Source organism: Chiloscyllium plagiosum, unplaced genomic scaffold (genome assembly GCF_037043375.1).
Source record: "Chiloscyllium plagiosum isolate Xiang-an unplaced genomic scaffold, Cpla_swu_hap1 HiC_scaffold_21, whole genome shotgun sequence".
NCBI classification, from domain to species: Eukaryota; Metazoa; Chordata; class Chondrichthyes; order Orectolobiformes; family Hemiscylliidae; genus Chiloscyllium; species Chiloscyllium plagiosum.
Genome location: NW_028270159.1, coordinates 53,880,232 through 53,900,640, shown reverse-complemented (window position 1 = coordinate 53,900,640; position 20,409 = coordinate 53,880,232). Strand labels below are relative to the sequence as shown.

Genomic DNA, 20,409 nt, shown 5'->3' with positions numbered 1-20,409 from the left:
TTAAACAAAGCAGAATTATTTTACTTTGTAAAAGTTAGCTTAGTATTGTGTATTCCCATGCCTCCATCAGATTATTGATATGTTTGTTGAAATCAACAGAGAAAAGATGGGTCTCCAACAATGTGGATCAAAGCTCTTGTGGACTTACTTTGTCCTCCTTTACTGCATCAATTGAGCACTGTCGCCAGTTGACTCAAAGCCTTCAGAAACCAAAACAACAGCGCAACAGCCCAGAAATGACTTCTTGGTAGCATCCTCTTAAAAGGAAAGTGCGGTTGTTAGGATAAACCAATCCCCACTCTCAGTCTTCCATCTGAATTAGTGCTTCAGTGTATTAATGATCCTGTAATTAAATCCAGCTTTTAATTTTAGCCTGTAAACAAATGTTGAACAGTATAGAATTTGCCAATATCTGAATCAGAGCATGTGGACGACAACACACTGGCCTCCAGCAATTGATACTGGAGTAAGTAAAGAGTTGTCTATTCAAGTAGGGTTTTGGATTAGTGGGCTGGAAGAGCACAGCAGTTCAGGCAGCATCCGAGGAGCAGCAAAATTGCTGCTCCTCGGATGCTGCCTGAACTGCTGTGCTCTTCCAGCACCACTAATCCAAAATCTGGTTTCCAGCGTCTGCAGTCATTGTTTTTACCTATTCAAGTAGGATGTCCATACCTAAGGTTGATGTATTTATATATACACAGCTCATTAAACAAAGCAAAATACCCTGAGGCACTTCACAGAAATCTTATCAGACAAAGCTTGACAGTAAGCCACATGAAGAGATAACAGAGCAGGTGACCAGAAGCTTGGTCAAAAAGGTCAGCTAATGATAGTTAGATGGAGAGAGTGGAGGGGTTCAGCAGAGAACACCACAGGTTAGCACCCAGGCAGTGGGCAAAAACAGTGGAGCGATAAAAAGCCAGGCACACTCACAAAGCCAGAAGTAAAACAGCACCGATATCTCAGAAGGCTGGAAGAGATTCCTGAGGTATGGAGTGCTGAGACCACTAAGGGATTTAAAAACCAGGTTGAGAATTTCAAAATCAAGGTGTTGCTTTGCTGGGAGCCAGGGAAGGTAAGTGAGCATTCAGCAGATTGGGAATTGAACTCGGGCAAGGGCAAGGGTAGCAGGGGTTTGAAACTGATAAAAGCAAATATTTTGGAACTGCAGAACTGAAATAAAGACAGAAAATGCTGGAAATATTTAGCAGGTGAGGCAACATCTGTTGGGAGAGAAATAAGAATTAGCACTTTGTGCCCAATGTCATTAGGTGAAAATCAGTTTGTATCAAATTCAACTGCAGTGAAAATAAAATGAATGACGTTTCAGGGACAAACGGAACATAGATTTTATTCAAATTGAAGAAACTGAGTGGAGTGGAAATGCATCCAATTTCAATGCACTTTGATCCGTTACCTTGTAGTTTCCCCGGAAACCCGTTCAGAAACGTCACACAGCCATTTCCTCATCAGTGATGGTGTTTCAAAGCACAGTGGCTGCTGGGAACACTGGCAATGACAAGGTGACCACGCTATAAACATCGCTCTTTGGGACCCTTGCCTGGCACATGTAGGAGTGTATCCAGTCACCGTGGGCACATGGCATGGCGCCCACCATCCACTGGCAGTGTGACTCCAGTGATGAAGGAAGCTGCGTCGGAGGCCAGGAAGGCAATGGCTTGAGCCACTTCATCCACCTGTCCAGGACGCCCCAAGGCATGGGTCACCTTGCATTTATTCAGGAACTGCAAGGAAATGAGAGATAAGGTCAGAGCTAGCACACACCCACAATACCCATCCCTGTCTCTAGCCCCTCTCCCTGAATTAGCAATCCCCTTCTCCGTGCATTGTGCCACTCTCCTCCTGCTTCGCCCTCTCCCTCAATACTACAACCAATTGGCTATGAAGGCCGTCTCAGCCCCAGGACATCACCGCAGGAGTTCCTCAGGGTAACGTCCTAGACCTCCTGTGCATCAGACGTTTGCTGATTGTGCAACGTTCAGCACAATTTGTGACTCTCAGATACTAAGGCAGTCCACATCAAAATTCAACAAGACCTGGACAATCCCCAGGCTTTGGCTGACAAGTGGCAATTAGCATTTATGCCACACGAATGCCAGGCAATTTGCCATCTCCAACGAGTGAGTCTAACATTGCCCCTTGATGTTCACTAACATCACTGAAACCCCCACTACTAACATTCTAAAGGTTGCCACTTTACAGAAACTGATGAGGGGACAGTTACAATGTTTCAAAGATATTTAGATAGGGACATGAATAAGAAATGTTTGGAGGGAGGGATATGGGCCAAGCTCAGGCAGGTAGGACCTTTTTAGTTTGGGATTATGGCCAGCACAGACTGGTTAGATGGAATGGTCTGTTTCTATGCTGCATGACTCTATGAACTGAATCTATACTGTGGCTGCAAGAGCAACTCAGAGGCTGGGAATACAGTAGTGGATACCTCACCTCCTGACTCCCCAAAGCCTGTCCACCATCTACAAGGAGAAAGTGAGGACTGCAGATGCTGGGGATCAGAGCTTAAAAATGTGTTGCTGGAAAAACGCAGCAGGTCAGGCAGCATCCAAGGAGCAGGAGAATTGACGTTTCTACAAGGCTCAAGCCAGGAGTGTGAGGGAATACTCCCCACTTGCCCTGGATGGGTGCGGCTCCAACAACACTCAAGAACCTTGACGCCATCCAGGACAAAGCCACCAGCTTGATTGACACCACAGCCACAAACATCAAGTCACTCCACCATCAACACCCAGCAGATGAACTGCAGAAATTCACCAAGGCACTTACACTGCATCATCCAACTCCATACCAAAAAGACTAGATTAGATTCCCTACAGTGTGGGAACAGGCCATTTGGCCCATCAAGTCCACACCGACCCACCAAGAGTAACCCACCCCCCTACATTTACCCCTGACTAATGCACCTAACACTATGGGCAATTTAGCAAGGCCAATTCACCTGACCTGCTCATCTTTGGATTGTGGGAGGAAACCTACACAGACACGGGGAGAATATGCAAACTCCACACAGACAGTGACCCGAGGTGGGAATTGAACCCGGGTCCCTGGTAACGTGAGGCAGCAGGGCTAACCACTGAGCCACCGTGCCACCCCAAACGATACTAGCACAGCCGATACATGGGAAAACCACCATCTGTAAGTTCCTCTACATCCATTCACCAATCCAACTTGGAAACATATCATCGTTTCTTCACTGTCACTGTGTCGAAATCCTGGAATTCCCTCCCTGAGAGCAGTGTGGATCGCAAGGACTGCAGTGATTCAAGAAGGCAGCTCAGTACCACCATCTCAAGGCCAACTAGGGACTGAACAATACATGCTGGCCCCACCAGCAACACCCACATCTCCCAAATTAATTTTTAAAAAATTAGAAGACGGGAACTGTGTATCAGGGACAAAGAAGAGAAGTTCACCCAGCAATGCCTCCAGTGCATTCCCTGGATTCAGCGGGAGAGCCATTAAACAAAGCCTAGCTTACAGACAGCGAAATTTGAACTTAATTTTAGAAATCCAGAAATCAAAACAAGCAGACACTTGGCAGAACTTCAATAGAAAGGAATGTAAGGCAATGCACTTCAGGAAGACCAACCACAGAGAGACAATAAAGGCTCAATGATATAATTCTGAGGGGAGTACAGGAGCAGAGGGACCTCGGGGTTCACGCTCACAATTCTCTGAAGGTGGCCACGCAAGGCGTCACAGTTGTTAAGGTGGTTTTTAGGATCCTCGGGTTTTTAAATAGAAGTACAGAGTATACAGTTAATTGCATGGAAGTGATGCTACACCTCTACACAGCATTGGTCAGACCACATTAGGGGTATTGCGTTCAGTTCTGGGCACTCTATTTAAGGGAGGATGTTAAAATCCTGGAGAGAGAGCACAATGTGTGCTCGAATTATACTTGAAATGAGGGATCTTAATTGCAAGGAAAGATTGGAGAAATTGGGTTTATTCTGTTTACAGCAGAGAAGATTAACAGGTGGCCTTATTGAGGTGCTCAGTCTTCTGAACAGGGCAAAGAAGGGTGTTCCATTTCCACTCAGTGGTATGTCCATAACTGCATCACAATTTAAAGACTGTCAGCAAGACAGCTAGGAGTGAGATGAGGAGAGTTGTTAGGAATTTGAAATACCTTGCTTGGGAGAGTGTTGGAAGCAGATTCCACAAGAGGTTGCAAAAGAGAGCTGGATATATACTTGAAAGGGATGAATTTAGAGGGCTATGGAGATAGGGCTGGAGAATAGGAATGGCTGGACAGGAGCCAGTATAGACTAGATGGGCCAATGGTCTCCTTCTGTAAAATTTGCTGAACATGTAATAAATATGTATTGAGGTAGGTAATCCCTGCATTCACCCTGGAGTAGTAGTGGCAGATGAGAGTAGGTCACCTGTTTCACACAATGAATATTCAAGTCAGAATCTCAAAAACTTGAGGAAACAGTGAGGATTACAAAGCTGCATGTGCCAAGGGGTTCTTCAGTTTGCTCCCTAACCCTGTGCTGCACCTCCTCCCATTCCTGTAGCTGCAGGTTAGGTTCTGGACCCAACCCTCAGCCCCTCTGTAACAGACTGGGCACGGTGTAGAGTTATCCCAATCCCTCACACCCTGAGGGGTATCCCCAAAATGGAACTGACTGGGTGGCTCAACTACAGAATGAAAACATTACAGTGAGCAATCACTGAGTCAGCTGACAGTCCAGTGACACTGGTCAGGAACGTACCTCAGCGTAATCGCCCTCACTCAGGCCAGCTCGCTTATGGATGTCCGTCACAATCACTCCAGGGCTAGAAAGGGGCAGGAAAATGAGAGAAGATTCAACAGTAGAGTGAGAAGAAGGCACACACACACTGCGGCTCAGACCAGGGAACTTGCTGCTGATCTCTCACTGTTCTGAGCTAGTCACTCTCACCAGTGGGAGCAGGAACTGGTGGGAAATTGGCCTCAGTACCGAGAACCTAAGATCCACGCACATTGTGGCCAGAGAGAGAGAGAGAACTAGAGTTCTGAAGAAGTCATACTGAACTTGAAACATTAAGTCTATTTCTCTCTCTACCATTCTGCCAGTCCTGCTGAGTTTCTCCAGCAAGCTCTGTGCTTTTCAGACTGATGGTCTGTGACCAGTAGTATTCCGCAAGGCTCTATGCTGGGACCTCTGTTGTTTGTAATTTATAAAAATGATTTAGTTGAAAATGAAAGCGCTCTGATTAGTAGCTTTACAGACAACATGAAAATTGGTGGAGTTGTGGATAGTGAGGAAGATTGTCAAAGAATACAGAAGGATATAGAGAAGTTGGAAACATAGGCAGAGAAATGGCAGATGGAGTTTAATCCAGACAAATGCGAGGTGATGTATTTTGGGAGGTCAAACGCAAGACAAAATTGACAGGTGGGTAGCTTAGGTGGATTGGCCATGATAATTTGCCCATAGTGTTCAGGGATGTGTAGGTTAGGTACATTAGAGAGGGGTAATGTAGAGTAATAGAGTAGGGGAATGGGGCTGGGAGGGTAACTCTTCAGAGGGTCAGTGTGTATTTGTTGGGCCGAAGGGCCTGTTTCCACACTGTCGGGATTCTATGACATGACCCTTCAGAGTACTGACATGGACGGGGGGGGGGGGGTGGTGCAAGTCCGTAGCTCCCTGAAAGTGCAACTCAAGTAGATAAGGTGGTAGGGAAGGCATCCAGCCTGATTGCCTTCATCACGGCACGGTGGCACAGTGGTTAGCACTGCTGCCTCACAGCGCCAGAGACCCGGGTTCAATTCCCAACTCAGGCGACTGTCTGTGTGGAGTTTGCACGTTCTCCCCGTGTCTGCGTGAGTTTCCTCCGGGTGCTCCGGTTTCCTCCCACAGTCCAAAGATGTGCAGGTCAGGTGAATTGGCCATGGTAAATTGCCCGTTGTGTTAGGTGATGGGGTAAATGTAGGGGAATGGGTCTGGGTGGGTTGTTCTTCAGAGAGTCAGTGTGGACTTGTTGGGCCGAAGGGCCTGTTTCCACACTGTAAGTAATCTAATCTAATCAGCTGAGTATAAAAGTTGACAAGTTATGTTATAGCTGTATAGAACTTTAGTTAAGCCTCATTTGGGGTATTATGCGCAGTTCTGGTCACCACTTTATGGGAAGGATGTAGAAGCTTTGCAGAGGGTACAAAGAGGTTTCCCAGGATGTTGAAGTGTATTAGATATAAAGGGAGGTTGGACAAATTTGGACTGTCTTCCCCAGAGTATCAGAGGCTGAGGGGGCGACCTGGTAGAAATAAACAAAATTATAAGAGGCATTGATAGGTGGATAGTCAGAATCTTTTTTTCTGGAAATGTGTTGCTGGAAAAGCGCAGCAGGTCAGGCAGCATCCAGGGAACAGGAGAATCGACGCTTCGGGCATAAGCCCTTCCTCAGGAATCCCCAGGGTAGAGATATGAAATACTAGAGGGCATAGTTTTAAGGTTAGAGGGTGAACGCTTAAAGAAAATGTGATGAGAAAAGTTCTTTCTTCTGCAAAGGGTGGTAGGTGCCTGGAAGATGAGATGTTAAAAACAGAGATGACAGCAATATTTAAGAGGCATTTAAACAGACATATAGACAGGCAGCATTTAGAGGGATATGGAGTATGTGCGGGCAGATGGGATTAGTTTAGAATTGCATCATGGTCAGCACAGACATGGTGCGCCAAAGGGCCTGTTTTTGTGCTGTATTGTTCGATGTTTGTTGATGATATCAAAGAACCAGGCTCAGGTGTGGTGCACTCTAAACAAGGGAGAGAGGGAAAGAGTGCCCAAGGCAAGACAGGACAGCGAGAGCATGGATGTGTGCAGCAAATCGGTGAAGGAGTGGGGAAGAAGAACAGAAGATAGGGTGCTTGAGAGGTGACATGGGATGGAGGGAGGAGAAGGTCACATCTGGGGCGGTGTGAGCAGAAATAGGTTGGGGGGGGGGGGCAAGATACTCACTGGGGAAGGGAAACACAGACCTCAGGGCAGGGTGTTGGAGGGAGGGGGAGGGACAGGGACCATGCCGGAGGGATGAAGGGGGAAGGAGAGGGCAAAGCAGAAAGGGAATGAGAGGGAGCAGATGGCATGGGCAAATGGAGGGCAGGTGGGAGGAATAACTGAGAGGACAAGAGAGGGTTTGCAGGATAACAGTGACAGAAAATGTTAAGACAACACCAGATAATCCAGAACAGATCAGAAATGGGAAGAGAATAGCCATGACTCACCACACAGCATTCACTCGAACCTTTTTGGGAGCCAGATCTAGAGGGAGAGAAGCAGAGTATTACACTGGAGTCCTTTCCTCCTTCCATTGGCAGTGTCACCCCCTGACTGTCTCCAACCCACTGCAGATTTCAGAAACTCCAGGCCAGAATACAAGATTAGTCCAGCAGGGCTGAAACAGAACCAAGCAGGGAAAGCCCCTCTTTATCAACACAGATGTGATCAGAATGGGCTGACAGAATTTCAGCCTCGGAGCTGAAGCTCTCACATTTCCTCGGAAAACTGTGAACTCCATGTCTCCCTCAGCTCTCAGATAAAAATATGGCAAAGACACAGCTAGGAGAGAATCAAACTAAGGGTGAAACCAAAACCAGAGCCCAGAGTAATATCAATGAGACAAATCACAGATGGAAGTCCAACATAATGAGACAACACAGAATGCAGTCTCAAAGTTGGATGGTGTAAAGGGAGCTTTACCCTGTGCCTAACTCCATGTCCTTAGCGTGTTTGATGGAGATAGTATCAAGGTAGCTTTGCATTCAGTTTAAAAGAGTAGAGAGAATTTTACTCTGTATCTGACTCCATGCTGTACCTGTCCTTGGAGTGTTTAATGGGACAGTGTCCAGGTTGCTTTACTCGGTATCTAACTCCATGCTGTACCTGTCCTTGGAATATTTAATGGGAAAGTGTCAAGGAAGCTTTGCTTTCAGCTTAAAAAAGTAGATTGAATTATTACTTCAGTTTATAAAAAAATGTAGAGAAAGCTTTACTCTGTATCCAATGCCATGCTGTCCCTGTCCTGGACTGTTTGATGGGGATAGTGCAGGTGGAGATGTACTTTAAGTTTAAAAGAGTAGAGGGAACTTTAGACCGTAAGCTATAGGAGCGGAAATTAGTCCATTCAGCCCAAGTGTGCTCCTCCATTCAATCATGGCCGATAATTTTCTCCTACTTTGTCCTTAAAACCTTTGATCCCTTTAACAATCAAGAACCTATCTACCACTGTTTTAAATATAGTCAATGACCTGGCCTCCACAGCCTTCTGTGGCAATGCCTTCCATAGATTAGAAACATAGAAGATAGGAGCAGGAAGAGGCCATTCGGCCCTTCGAGCCTGCTCCACCATTCATCACCATCATGGCTGATTGTCCAACTTAATAGCCTCAACCTGCTTTCTCCATTTAATCTTTGATCCCATTCGCCCCAAATGCTACACTCTAGCTGCTTCCTGAATACATTTAATGTTTTGGTCACAACTCCTTCCTGTGTTAATGAATTCTACAGGCTCATCACTCTTTGGGTGAAGAAATAGCTCCTCATCTCTATCATAAATGGTCTCCCCTGAATCCTCAGACTGTGACCCCTAGTTCTGGGACTCACCCACCATTGGGAACATCCTTGCCGCATCCACGCTGTCTAGTCCTGTCAGAGTTTTGTAAGTCTCTATGAGATCACTCCTCATTAGTCTGAACTCCAATGAAAAGAATGCTAACCCTCGTCAATCTTCCCTCATGCATCAGTCCCACCATCCCCGGAAGCAGCCTGGGAAACCTTCGCTGTACTCCCTCGAGAGGAAGAGCATCCTTCCTCAGAAAAGGAGACCAAAACGGCTCACAATATTCTAGGTGTGGCCTTACCAAGGCCCTGTATAACTGCACCAACCACATCCCTGCTCCTGTACTAAATACCTCTCTCTATTCGGCTCAACATACCTTTTGCCTTCTTTCCCGCCTGCTGCACCTGCATGTTTACCTTCAGCGCCTGGTGCACAAGGACATCCAGGTCCCACTGCACACTCCTCCCTCCCAATTTACAGCCATTCAGATAGTAACCTGCCTTCTTGTTTTTGCTTCCAAAGTGAATAACCTTACATTTATCCAAATTATACTGCATCTGCCATTTATCTGCCCACTCACCCAACCAGTCCAGATCATGCTGAAGGATCCCTGCACCCTCCCACCTAACTCGAGATGTTACATTTTGTTTCCTCATCCAAATCATCAGCATATATTGTGAATAGCTGGGGCCCTAGCAACGATCCTTGTGGCACCCCACTGCTTAATGCCTGACAAATTGAAAAGGATTCATTAATTCCTACTCTTTGATTCCTCCCTGCCAACCAGCTTTCTATCCAGCTCAATACATTTCACCCCTCTCTGGCAGAAGAAGTTTCTCTTTGTCTCCATTCTTAAGGATCTTTCCTTTACTCTATGACTGTGCCCTCAGGTTGTAGTCTCTCCTCCAAATAGAAACACCTTCCCAATGTCCACTCTATCCCAGCCTTTCAGCATTCTGTAAGATTCCCCCACACACCTTCTAAACTCCATCCAGTATAGATCCAGAGTCCTCAAACATTCCTTATATGTTCGGCTTTTCATTGCTGGGATCATTCTCGTGAAGCTCCTCTGAATCCACTCCAGGGCCAGTACATCCTTCCTGAGGTATGGGGCCCAAAATTAGAGATCACAATATTCTAAATGTGGTCTGACCAGCGGCTTATAAAGCCTCAAAAGTACATTCCTGCTTTTGTATTTTAGTCAGCTCGAAATAAATGCCAACATTGTATTTGCTTCCTTGGTGGGCGGCACGGTGGCACAGTGGTTAGCACTGCTGCCTCACAGCGCCAGAGACCCGGGTTCAATTCCCGCCTCAGGCGACTGACTGTGTGGAGTTTGCACGTTCTCCCCGTGTCTGTGTGGGTTTCCTCCGGGTGCTCCGGTTTCCTCCCACAGTCACAAAGATGTGCAGGGTCAGGTGAATTGGCCACACTAAATTGCCCGTAGTGCTAGGTAAGGGGTAAATGTAGGGGTATGGGTGGGTTTCGCTTCGGCGGGTCGGTGTGGACTTGTTGGGCCGAAGGGCCTGTTTCCACACTGTAATCTAATCTAATCTAATCTAATCTACCGACTCATCCTGCAAGTTAACCTTCAGAGAATCCTCTACTAGGACTGTGTGAATTCATGTACACTTTCAGCCCTGTCCCTCTTCTCATTGTCATCCCTTTAGCCAATGTGCTTAAAGTTAGATTCCTGACCCTTTTCCAAACACTGTCCTTTTTACTCTGTATCTAACCCCTATGCATTGTGTCTCCTTGGAATGTTTAATGGGGACAGGATAAAGGGAGGTTTTCTTTCAGTTTACAAGAGTACAGTTAGCTTTACTTTCAGTTTAAAAGTATACAGTGAGCTCCAATTTTGATCAGCATTAAACAGAGCTCAAAATGTAATAACAGCTAATTTTCTAGCAACTTGAACAAAGTAACATGTCCCATCGGTTTCACGCAACATTCTGCTGAACGCTAGGAGGTTTTAAGACTGACAAAATGTCAGTCAAAGATGGAGTTTTCCAAGGAAAAGGTGAGGGGAAGCAACAGAAAGCTAAAATGATTTTGGGGAGGAAATTCCGAATTGAGGGGTCAGGCATCTGATAGCATAAACACCAAAAACTGGGGAACCAAAATGGGAGATACTAAAGAGTGCAGAATGTGAGGAAGGCAAATAATTCAGAGGACTGTGGTGCATGAGAGAGAGAGAGAGAGAGGGGTTCGGGGGGGGGGGGGGGGGGGGGGGGGGGGGGGAGGCAGGACCATGGAAGTGTTATGATTTAACACAATAGTAGACAGAATTTTCCAAAGAGACTACACTCACCGAGGGCCAAACACCGTGTGAACTGGTCCAGGGCTGATTTTGACATGCAGTAGGCCACAACTCCAGGGAACTACAGAAAGTGAAGATTTAAAAAAAAAATCATTGTAAGTACTGGATACAGGTTCAGGTTTTATGGGAATATCTGTGACTCTTCTCCACCAGCCCCGAACCAAGTCAAATGGTCATTCAGTCTCTCACTGCTCCAGCAGCTCGACAGTTAAATCACGGTCCTCATGTGAGTGACAAAATCCTGGAGCTCCCTTCCTAACAGCACTCTGGGCGTTTCCAAGGACTGCTCACCGCTACCTTTTCAAGGGCAATCAGGAATGAGCCATAAATACTAGCCTCACCAGTGACACTAACTCAATATGAATAAATTACGTAAAAAAAAACAATTTGCGCATGACAAGGTCCCACAGACAGCAATGTGATCACGAGCTGATATTGTTTGAAGGATAAGTAGGAAAATCCAAAGGGGGTAAGAGGCAGTAAGTGCAAAATTAAGTATGAACAAATACTTGTAAGGAATGTTGAACTAATAGTAATCATGGACAGCTGGTACAATAAGAGATAAGGAGCTGGCAATAGTTTATATCTGTTTTCATCGAGAAGGAAGGAGACCAACAAAACTGAGCAATAAGTCACAAGGATTAGTGAACTTAGTGAGTTTAGTACAAATTTCGAAAAAGTTAAGATTAGATTAGATTACATTACAGTGTGGAAACAGGCCCTTCGGCCCAACAAGTCCACACCGACCTGCTGAAGCGCAACCCACCCATACCCCTACATTTACCCCTTACCTAACACTACGGGCAATTTAGCATGGCCAATTCACCTAACCTGCACATTTTTGGACTGTGGGAGGAAACCGGAGCACCCGGAGGAAACCCACGCAGACACGGGGAGAACGTGCAAACTCCACACAGTCAGTCGCCTGAGGCGGGAATTGAACCCGGGTCTCTGGCGCTGTGAGGCAACAGTGCTAACCACTGTGCCACCATGCTGCCCACTAAATATAGCAAATGAAAATCAAAGGCAGACAGATGTTCAGGACCTGGTAGCTCCCATAGAATCACAGAAATCCGACAGTGCGGAAGCAGGCCACTCAACCCATCGTCCATACTAATCTTCCAAAGAGCATCGCACCCAGACCCACCCCCTACTCTATCCCTGTAACCCTGCATTTCCAATGGCTAATCCACCTCGCCTGCGAATCTCTGGATAGTATGGGCAATTTAGCATGGCCAATCCACCTAACCTGCACATCTTTAGATTGTGGGAGGAAACCAGAGCACCCGGAGGGAACCCACGCAGTCACGGGCAGACTCCACTCAGACAGTTGCCCAAGGGTGGAATCGAACATAGATGCCTGGCGCTGTGAGACAGCAATGCTAATCGCTGAGCCACCGTGCTGACCATCCTGGTGAATGAATGGAAACAGATGCAGGAACTGTACATGCATCAGCGAAAGCTTTTTACAAATCCTATTTCAGAATATTTAACATGTCACCAAGAATTCAGACAAGACTTCTTGGTTTAGCTGTGGTTGCCAGTATAGACCTCTGACAGTGCAGCACTCCCTCAGCCTGGACCATGCTCAAGTCCCTAATGTGGGAGGTAAATTCATTACCCACCCTCTCTCAGTATCATAGATTCAAACTCATGACAGAACAGTGGGGAATGCTACAATCCCAGCCATTCGTTACTGGAATCAATAAACAGTTACAATCAGGGAGTTCTGTTTTTTCACACTTACCGATCGCTGGCCATTGACACTGGACACATTGACAATGGAGCCCTGGCTCTGGATGAGATGGGGCACAGCCAGGCGTGTGAGATTGTAGACAGACCTATTGGACAGAACACAAACACACAACGTCGAGAATAAAGAACTGCCTGAAAGCTCAGCCTTTCCACATGTGAGGGAGTCGAAAACCAGAGGGCGTAGGTTTACAATGAGAGGAGAAAGATTTAAAAGGGACCTAAGGGGCAACTTTTTCACGCAGAGGGTGGTACGTGTATGGAATGAGCTGCCAGAAGAGGTGATAAAGGCTGGTACAATTGCAACATTTAAAAGGCATCTGGATGGGGACATGAATAGGAAGGGTTTGGAGGGATATGGGCCAGATGCTGGAAAATGGGACGAGGTCAGATTGGGATGTCTGGTTGGCATGGACGAGTTGGAACCGAAGGGTTTGTTTCCATGTTGTACAGCTCTATGACATCCTGTAAACAGCTTTAACTAATTGATAGAGAAGGGATTGTGGGGCTAGATTTATATCAAATCAGGACCATAAAGAAAGATAAATCTCAATGGTGAGTAGATAACTCACAGCAACATCAAATTAGCTAAGAATTTTCAGTAATTTTATTAACTGTCTTAGAAGCATTTAATGGAATTCCGCACCTTCATTAAAACAGTCTGAGACAACGGAGGGGTTTTGTAGCATATTTCAGAGAAATTTATCTTAATAATGTTGAACTTGTTTCATTCATCGTCCCCAACAAGCACCCCAGCACAAGGTTAGATACAGAGCAATGCTCCCTTGACTCTTTCAAATTGAACGTCAAGCTTTTTCTACTCTTTTAAACTGAAAGTAAAGCTCCATCTACTCATTTAAACTGAAAGTAAAGCTTCCCCTACACTATCTCTTTCAATACTCCAAACGAGGGACAGCACCAGGTTAGATATTGTGTAGAACTGCCCCAATCCTATTTTCAAACTGAAAGAAAAGCTCGCTCTACAATGTCTCTGTTAAACACTCCCAGGACAGGTAAAGTATAGCGTTAGATACTCAGTAAAGCTCTATGTACACTACTCAAAAACCCCCAAGTCAAATACATCATGGGGCGAGACACAAAGTTGACCTTCTCCTACACTTTTAAACTACAAGTAGAGTTTTCGCGACACTGTCCCTTCAAACACTCCCAGAACAGATATTGCATAAAGTTAGATGCAGAGTATTGCTCCATTGGGGGAAGAGAGAGGCAAAAAAAAAGGGGGGGCGGGGGGAAGAGAGGGGGAGAAGAGAGAGGGGGAAGGAGCAAGAGGGGGAAGGAGCAAGAGGGGGGAAGACATAGAGAAATGGGGGGGGAAGACGACGGGGAAAGATGGGAGGCAAGGGGGAGGAAGAGGGAAGACTGGGGGGGAGGGAAGACTGGGGGGGAGGGAAGACTGGGGGGAGGGGGGAGGGGGGGAGGGAAGACGGGGGGGGGGGGAGGGAAGACTGGGGGGGGGGGGGGAGGGAAGACTGGGGGGGGGGGGGGGGAGGGAAGACTGGGGGGGGGGGGGAGGGAAGACGGGGGGGGGGGGGGGGGGGGGGGGAAGACTGGGGGGCCGGGTGGGGGAAGACGTGGGGCAAGGGGGTGAATACGGGGAGGTAATGACAGGGGGAGAGGAGCTGTTTCTCAGGAGTGATCCAGTGAAAATAGCCCAAGAGCTGGCTATACCTGACATTAACATTCATAACTTGGTCAAAGTGTTCCATGCTTGTGGTTTCAATAGTCCCCATGTGCAGTATTCCTGCACTGTTTACAAGTACATCCAACCGTCCATAGTGATTCAGCGTTTCTTCAACCACCTTCTCCACAGTCACCTCATCGGTCAGGTCACCGGGAAGCAGCAGAGGCTGAAGGGGAAACAAAGGGAAACACTGAGTTTACAGCGAAACACACCTAGAGATTTCTCAATTCTCGCTGTAGCTTGGTGGTAATCTCTGGAATGCTCTGGCCCAGAAGGCAGTGGAGGCCAAGTCTTTGGAAACTTTCAAGAAAGAGATGGACAGTGCTCTTAGTCATAGTGGAATCAAGGGTTTGATTAGATTAGGTTCCCTACAGTGTGGAAACAGGCCCTTCAGCCCAACAAGTCCACACCGACCCGCCAAAGAGTAACCCACCCAGACCGGTTTCCCTCTGACTAATGCACCTAACACTATGGACAATTGAGCACGGCCAATTCACCTGACCTGCACATCATTTGGATTAGTGGGAGGAAACCAGAGCGCCCAGAGGAAACCCATGTAGACACGGGGAGAATGTGCAAACTCCACACAGACAGTCACCCGAGGCTCGAATCGAACCTGGAACCTTGGTGCTGTGAGACCCAGCGTTATGGAGATAAGGCAGGAACAGGATACTAACTGTGGATGATCAGCCATGATCATAATGAATGGTGGTGCTGGCTCGAAGGGCCGAATGGCCTACTTCTGCACCTATTGTCTAAACTCACTGTGGCACAGGGTTAAAACAAATACAGTTGAGAAGGGGAAGAAATCAATTGCTGGATATTTTGGGGTATAAAAGATGTGAACCACTAAGATCCAGGGTGAATCATGAGGATGGCTGCAACAATGCCAAGCCATTTCCTCGCCCCACCCACCTCACGGTGGTGCAGTACACCTGGAAATGTCAGATTTCCATGACTGTTTACTCACCAGGCACTCTCCTCCCTCTTCACATGCCTTGCCCACTTTGGTCAGGTTCTCTACATTCCTTCCATTCAGAGCCAATTTGACTCCCAGTCTGGCAAAAAGGATGGCAGTGCCAGCCCCAATTCCTGAACTGGCACCAGTGACGAGTGCCACTTTCCCCTGGAGCGACAGTCTCTGGAAATAGACAAAAACATCAGCTGGTGGGGGGGCTGGTCAGAAGGGGAGAGCAGGGGAGAGAGTGGGAGAGTAATGGGCAGGGGAGAGAGTGAGGGGGGGGGGGAAAGAGTGGAGGGGGATGGGAAGGGAGAGAATGGGAGGGGAGAGAGAATGGGGGGGAGAGAGAATGAGAGGGGAGGGGGGAGAGAATGGGAGGGGAGGGGGAGAGAGAATGGGAGGGGAGGGGGGAGAGAGAATGGGAGGGGAGGGGGGAGAGAGAATGGGAGGGGAGGGGGGAGAGAGAATGGGAGGGGAGGGGGGAGAGAGAATGGGAGGGGAGGGGGGAGAGAGAATGGGAGGGGAGGGGGGAGAGAGAATGGAGGGGAGGGGGGAGAGAGAATGGGAGGGGAGGGGGGAGAGAGAATGGGAGGGGAGGGGGAGAGAGAATTGGAGGGGAGGGGGGAGAGAGAATGGGAGGGGAGGGGGGAGAGAGAATGGGAGGGGAGGGGGGGAGAGAGAATGGGAGGGGAGGGGGGAGAGAGAATGGGGGGGAGGGGGGAGAGAGAATGGGGGGGAGGGGGGAGAGAGAATGGAGGGGAGGGGGGAGAATGAGGGGGAGAATGGGAGGGGAGAATGAGGGGGGAGAATGGGAGAGGGGAGAATGGGAGGGGAGGGGGAGAATGAGAGGGGAGGGGGGAGAATGGGAGGGGAGGGGGAAGAATGGGAGGGGAGGGGGAAGAATGGGAGGGGAGGGGGGAGAATGGGAGGGGAGGGGGGAGAATGGGAGGGGAGGGGGGAGAATGGGAGGGGAGAGAATGGGAGGGGAGGGGAGGGGAGGGGGGAGAATGGGAGGGGAGGGGAGGGGAGGGGGGAGAATGGGAGGGGAGGGGAGGGGAGGGGGGAGAATGGGAGGGGAGGGGAGGGGAGGGGGGAGAATGGGAGGGGAGGGGAGGGGAGGGGGAGAATGGGAGGGGAGGGGAGGGGGGAGAATGGGAGGGGAGGGGAGAGAATGGGAGGGGAGGGGAGGGGGGAGAATGGGAGGGGAGGGGAGGGGAGAATGGGAGGGGAGGGGAGGGGGAGAATGGGAGGGGAGGGGGGAGAATGGGAGGGGAGGGGGGAGAATGGGAGGGGAGGGGAGGGGGGAGAATGGGAGGGGAGGGGAGGGGGGAGAATGGGAGGGGAGGGGGGAGAATGGGAGGGGAGGAGGGAGAATGGGAGGGGAGAATGGGAGGGGAGGGGGAGAATGGGAGGGGAGGGGGAGAATGGGAGGGGAGGGGGGAGAATGGGAGGGGAGGGGGGAGAATGGGAGGGGAGGGGGGAGAATGGGAGGGGAGGGGGAGAATGGGAGGGGAGGGGGGAGAATGGGAGGGGAGGGGGGAGAATGGGAGGGGAGGGGGGAGAATGGGAGGGGAGAATGGGAGGGGAGGGGGAGAAGGGGAGGGGAGGGGGAGAAGGGGAGGGGAGGGGGAGAATGGGAGGGGAGGGGGGGGAGAATGGGAGGGGAGGGGGGGGAGAATGGGAGGAGGGGAGGGGGGGGAGAATGGGAGGGGGGGAGGGGGGGGAGGGGGGGGGAGAATGGGAGGGGGGGAGGGGGGGGAGGGGGGGGGAGAATGGGAGGGGGGGAGGGGGGGGAGGGGGGGGGAGATGGGGGGGAGGGGGGGGGAGGGGGGGGGGAGATGGGGTGGAGGGGGGGTGGAGGGGGGGGGGAGGGGGGGGTGGGGGGGGTGGGGAGGGGGGGGTGGGGGGGGTGGGGAGGGGGGGATGGGGGGGGGAGGGGGGGAGGGAGGGGAGGGAAGGGAGGGGGGAGGAGAGGGGGGAGGGGGGAGGGAGGAGAGGGGGGGAGGGGGGAGGGAGGGAGGGGGGAGGAGAGGGGGGAAGGGGGAGGGTGGGTGGGGGGAGGAGGGGAGGGAGGGGGGAGGAGAGGGGGGTGGGGGGAGGAGAGGGGGGAGGGGGGAGGGGGAGGAGAGGGGGGAGGGGGGAGGGGGGGAGGGGGGAGGGGGGGAGGGGGGAGGGGAGGGGGGTGGGGGGGGGGGGAGGGGAGGGGGGAGGGGGGGGGAGGGGGGAGGGGGAGGGGAGGGGGGAGGGGGGGAGGGGGGAGGGGAGGGGGGGAGGGGGGGAGGGGGGAGAGGGGGGAGGGGGGGGAGGGGGGAGGGAGGGAGGGGGGGAGGGAGGGGGGGGGGAGGGGGTGGGAGGGGAGGGGGGGGGGGGGGTGGGAGGGAGGGGGGGGAGGGGGTGGGAGGGAGGGGGGGGAGGGGGTGGGGGGGGGGGAGGGGGTGGGAGGGGGGGTGGGGGTGGATGGGGGGGAGGGGGTGGATGGGGGGGAGGGAGGTGGAATGGGGGGGAGGGGGGTGGATGGGGGGGAGGGGGGTGGAATGGGGGGGAGGGGGGTGGAATGGGGGGGAGGGGGGTGGAATGGGGGGGGAGGGGGTGGAATGGGGGGGAGGGAGTGGAATGGGGTGAGGGGGGTGGAATGGGGGGGAGGGGGGTGGAATGGGGGGGAGGGGGGTGGAATGGGGGGGTGGGGGGTGGAATGGGGGGGAGGGGGTGGAATGGGTGGAATGGGGGGGAGGGAGGTGGATGGGGGGAGGGGGTGGGAATGGGGGGGAGGGGGTGGATGGGGGGGAGGGGGTGGAATGGGGGGGAGGGAGGTGGAATGAGGGGGAGGGGGTGGAATGGGGGGGAGGGGGGTGGAATGGGGGGGAGAGGGTGGAATGGGGGGGAGGGAGTGGAATGGGGGGCGGGGGGGAGGGGGGGGAGGGGGGGTGGGAGGTGTTGGAATGGGGGGGGAGGGGGGTGGGAGGGGGGGAGGGGGGTGGGAGGGGGGTGGAATGGGGGGGGAGGGGGTGGAATGTGGGGGGATGGGGGTGGAATGTGGGGGAGGGGGGTGGAATGGGGGGGAGGGGGTGGAATGGGGGGGGAGGAGTGGAATGGGGGGGAGTGGGGGTAATGGGGGGGAATGGGGGGGAATGGGGGGAGGGGGGGAATGGGGGGGAATGGGGGGGAATGGGGGGAGGGGGGAATGGGGGGAGGGGGGTAATGGGGGGGAATGGGGGAGGGGGGGGGGGAATGGGGGGGGGGAATGGGGGGAGGGGGGGAATGGGGGGGAATGGGGGGGGAATGGGGGGGGAATGGGGGAGGAATGGGGGGGAGGGGGGGAATGGGGGGAATGGGGGAGGGGGGGGAATGGGGGGAATGGGGGGAATGGGGGAGGGGGGAGTGGGGAGGGGGAATGGGGAGGAATGGGGGAGGGGGGGGAATGGGGAGGAATGGGGGAGGGGGGAATGGGGGGGGGGGGGGGAATGGGGGGGGAATGGGGGGGAGGGGGTGGGAATGGGGGGAGTGGGGGAAATGGGTGGGGGAGGATGGGAAATGGGGGGGAGGGGGGGAATGGGGGGGAGGGGAAATGGGGGGGAGGGGGGGGGAAATGGGGGGGAGGGGGGGGAATGGGGGGGAGGGGGGGGGGAATGGGGGGGAGCGGGGAGAATGGGGGGGAGGGGGAGAATGGGGGGGGGAGGGGGAGAATGGGGGGGGAGGGGGTGAATGGGGGGGGAGGGGGAGAATGGGGGGGGGAGGGGGAGAATGGGGGGGGAGGGGGAGAATGGGGGGGGAGGGGGAGATGGGGGGGGGAGGGGGAGAATGGGGGGGGGAGGGGGGAATGGGGGGGGAGGGGGAGATGGGGGGAGGGGGGGAATGGGGGGAGGGGGTGGAATGAGGGGGAGGGGGTGGAATGGGGGGGAGGGGGGTGGAATGGGGGGGAGGGGGGTGGAATGGGGGGGTGGGAGTGGAATGGGGGGGGAGGGAGTGGAATGGGGGGGGAGGGGGGAATGGGGGGGAATGGGGGGGATTGGGGGGAATGGGGAGGGAATGGGGGGAGGGGGGGAATGGGGGGGAGGGGGGGTAATGGGGGGTAATGGGGGGGAATGGGGGAGGGGGGGAATGGGGGAGGGGGGGAATGGGGGGGAGCGGGGGAATGGGGGGGGGGAATGGGGCGGAATGGGGGAGGAATGGGGGGGAATGGGGAGGCGGGATTGGGGAGGGGGGAATGGGGAGGAATGGGGGAGGGGGGAATGGGGGAGGGGAATGGGGGAGGGGGGAAGGGAGGGGGAATGGGGGAGGGGGAAAGGAGGGGGAATGGGGGAGGGGGAAAGGGGGGGGAATGGGGGAGGGGGAATGGGGGGGGAATGGGGGAGGGGGGAAAGGGGGGGAATGGGGGAGGGGGGAAAGGGGGGGAAATGGGTGGGGGAGGATGGGAAATGGGGGGGAGGGGGGAGAATGGAGGGGGAGGGGGGAGAAATGGGGGGGAGGGGGGAGAAATGGGGGGGGAGGGGGGAGAAATGGGGGGGAGGGGGGAGAAATGGGGGGGGAGGGGGGAGAAATGGGGGGGGAGGGGGGAGAAATGGGGGGGGAGGGGGGAGAAATGGGGGGGAGGGGGGAGAAATGGGGGGGAGGGGGGAGAAATGGGGGGAGGGGGAGAATGGGGGGAGGGGGAGAATGGGGGGGGGGAGGAAGAATGGGGGGAGGGGGGGGAAGGGGAGAGGGGGGAGGAGATGAGAGAATGGGGGGGTACAGAAGGCGGTGAAGGGGTAGAACGAAGAGTGACGGGTCGAGTGGATGATGCCGCTCGGCCCCTCTCCCCGGGTCCCGCACGGACCTGAGTGACCGCGTCCACCGGCAGCGCCGCCATTTTCACCGGAAACCGCCCTCAGAGAGAGACAGGGGGGTGGGGACAGTGTGTTGTCAGTGTACTGACCCCCTCAGGGAGTGGGGACAGTGTGTTGTCAGTGTACTGACCCCCCTCAGGGAGTGGGGACAGTGTGTTGTCAGTGTACTGACCCCTCAGGGGGTGGGGGACAGTGTGTTGTCAGTGTACTGACCCCCCTCAGGGAGTGGGGACAGTGTGTTGTCAGTGTACTGACCCCCCTCAGG

General features: G+C 52.9%; 1 protein-coding gene across 3 annotated transcripts; it reads right to left on the bottom strand.

Annotated features, from left to right (window-relative positions):
• Window positions 1-1,324: 1,324 nt before the first annotated feature.
• On the bottom strand, window positions 1,325-20,184 carry LOC122564595 (uncharacterized). 3 transcript variants are annotated; one of them, XR_015760747.1, is made up of 9 exons: window positions 20,084-20,184; window positions 15,331-15,501; window positions 14,348-14,526; window positions 12,654-12,747; window positions 10,898-10,967; window positions 9,564-9,686; window positions 7,253-7,289; window positions 4,761-4,824; window positions 1,727-1,745 (listed from the first exon to the last, which is right to left on the bottom strand). XR_015760747.1 is itself a non-coding variant. In XM_087998578.1 (8 exons), the coding sequence occupies exons 1-8, from the start codon at window positions 20,165-20,167 to the stop codon at window positions 1,587-1,589; spliced, it is 858 nt and encodes a 285-aa protein (XP_087854704.1). In that variant the 5' UTR covers window positions 20,168-20,184; the 3' UTR covers window positions 1,325-1,586. The 3 variants fall into 3 exon arrangements, 2 of the variants coding, with proteins under 2 accessions (XP_087854704.1, XP_087854705.1); XM_087998578.1 differs by lacking the exon at window positions 9,564-9,686 and having other exon boundaries at window positions 1,325-1,745; XM_087998579.1 differs by lacking the exon at window positions 9,564-9,686 and having other exon boundaries at window positions 1,325-1,745; window positions 20,135-20,179.
• Between the last annotated feature and the right edge of the window lie 225 nt (window positions 20,185-20,409).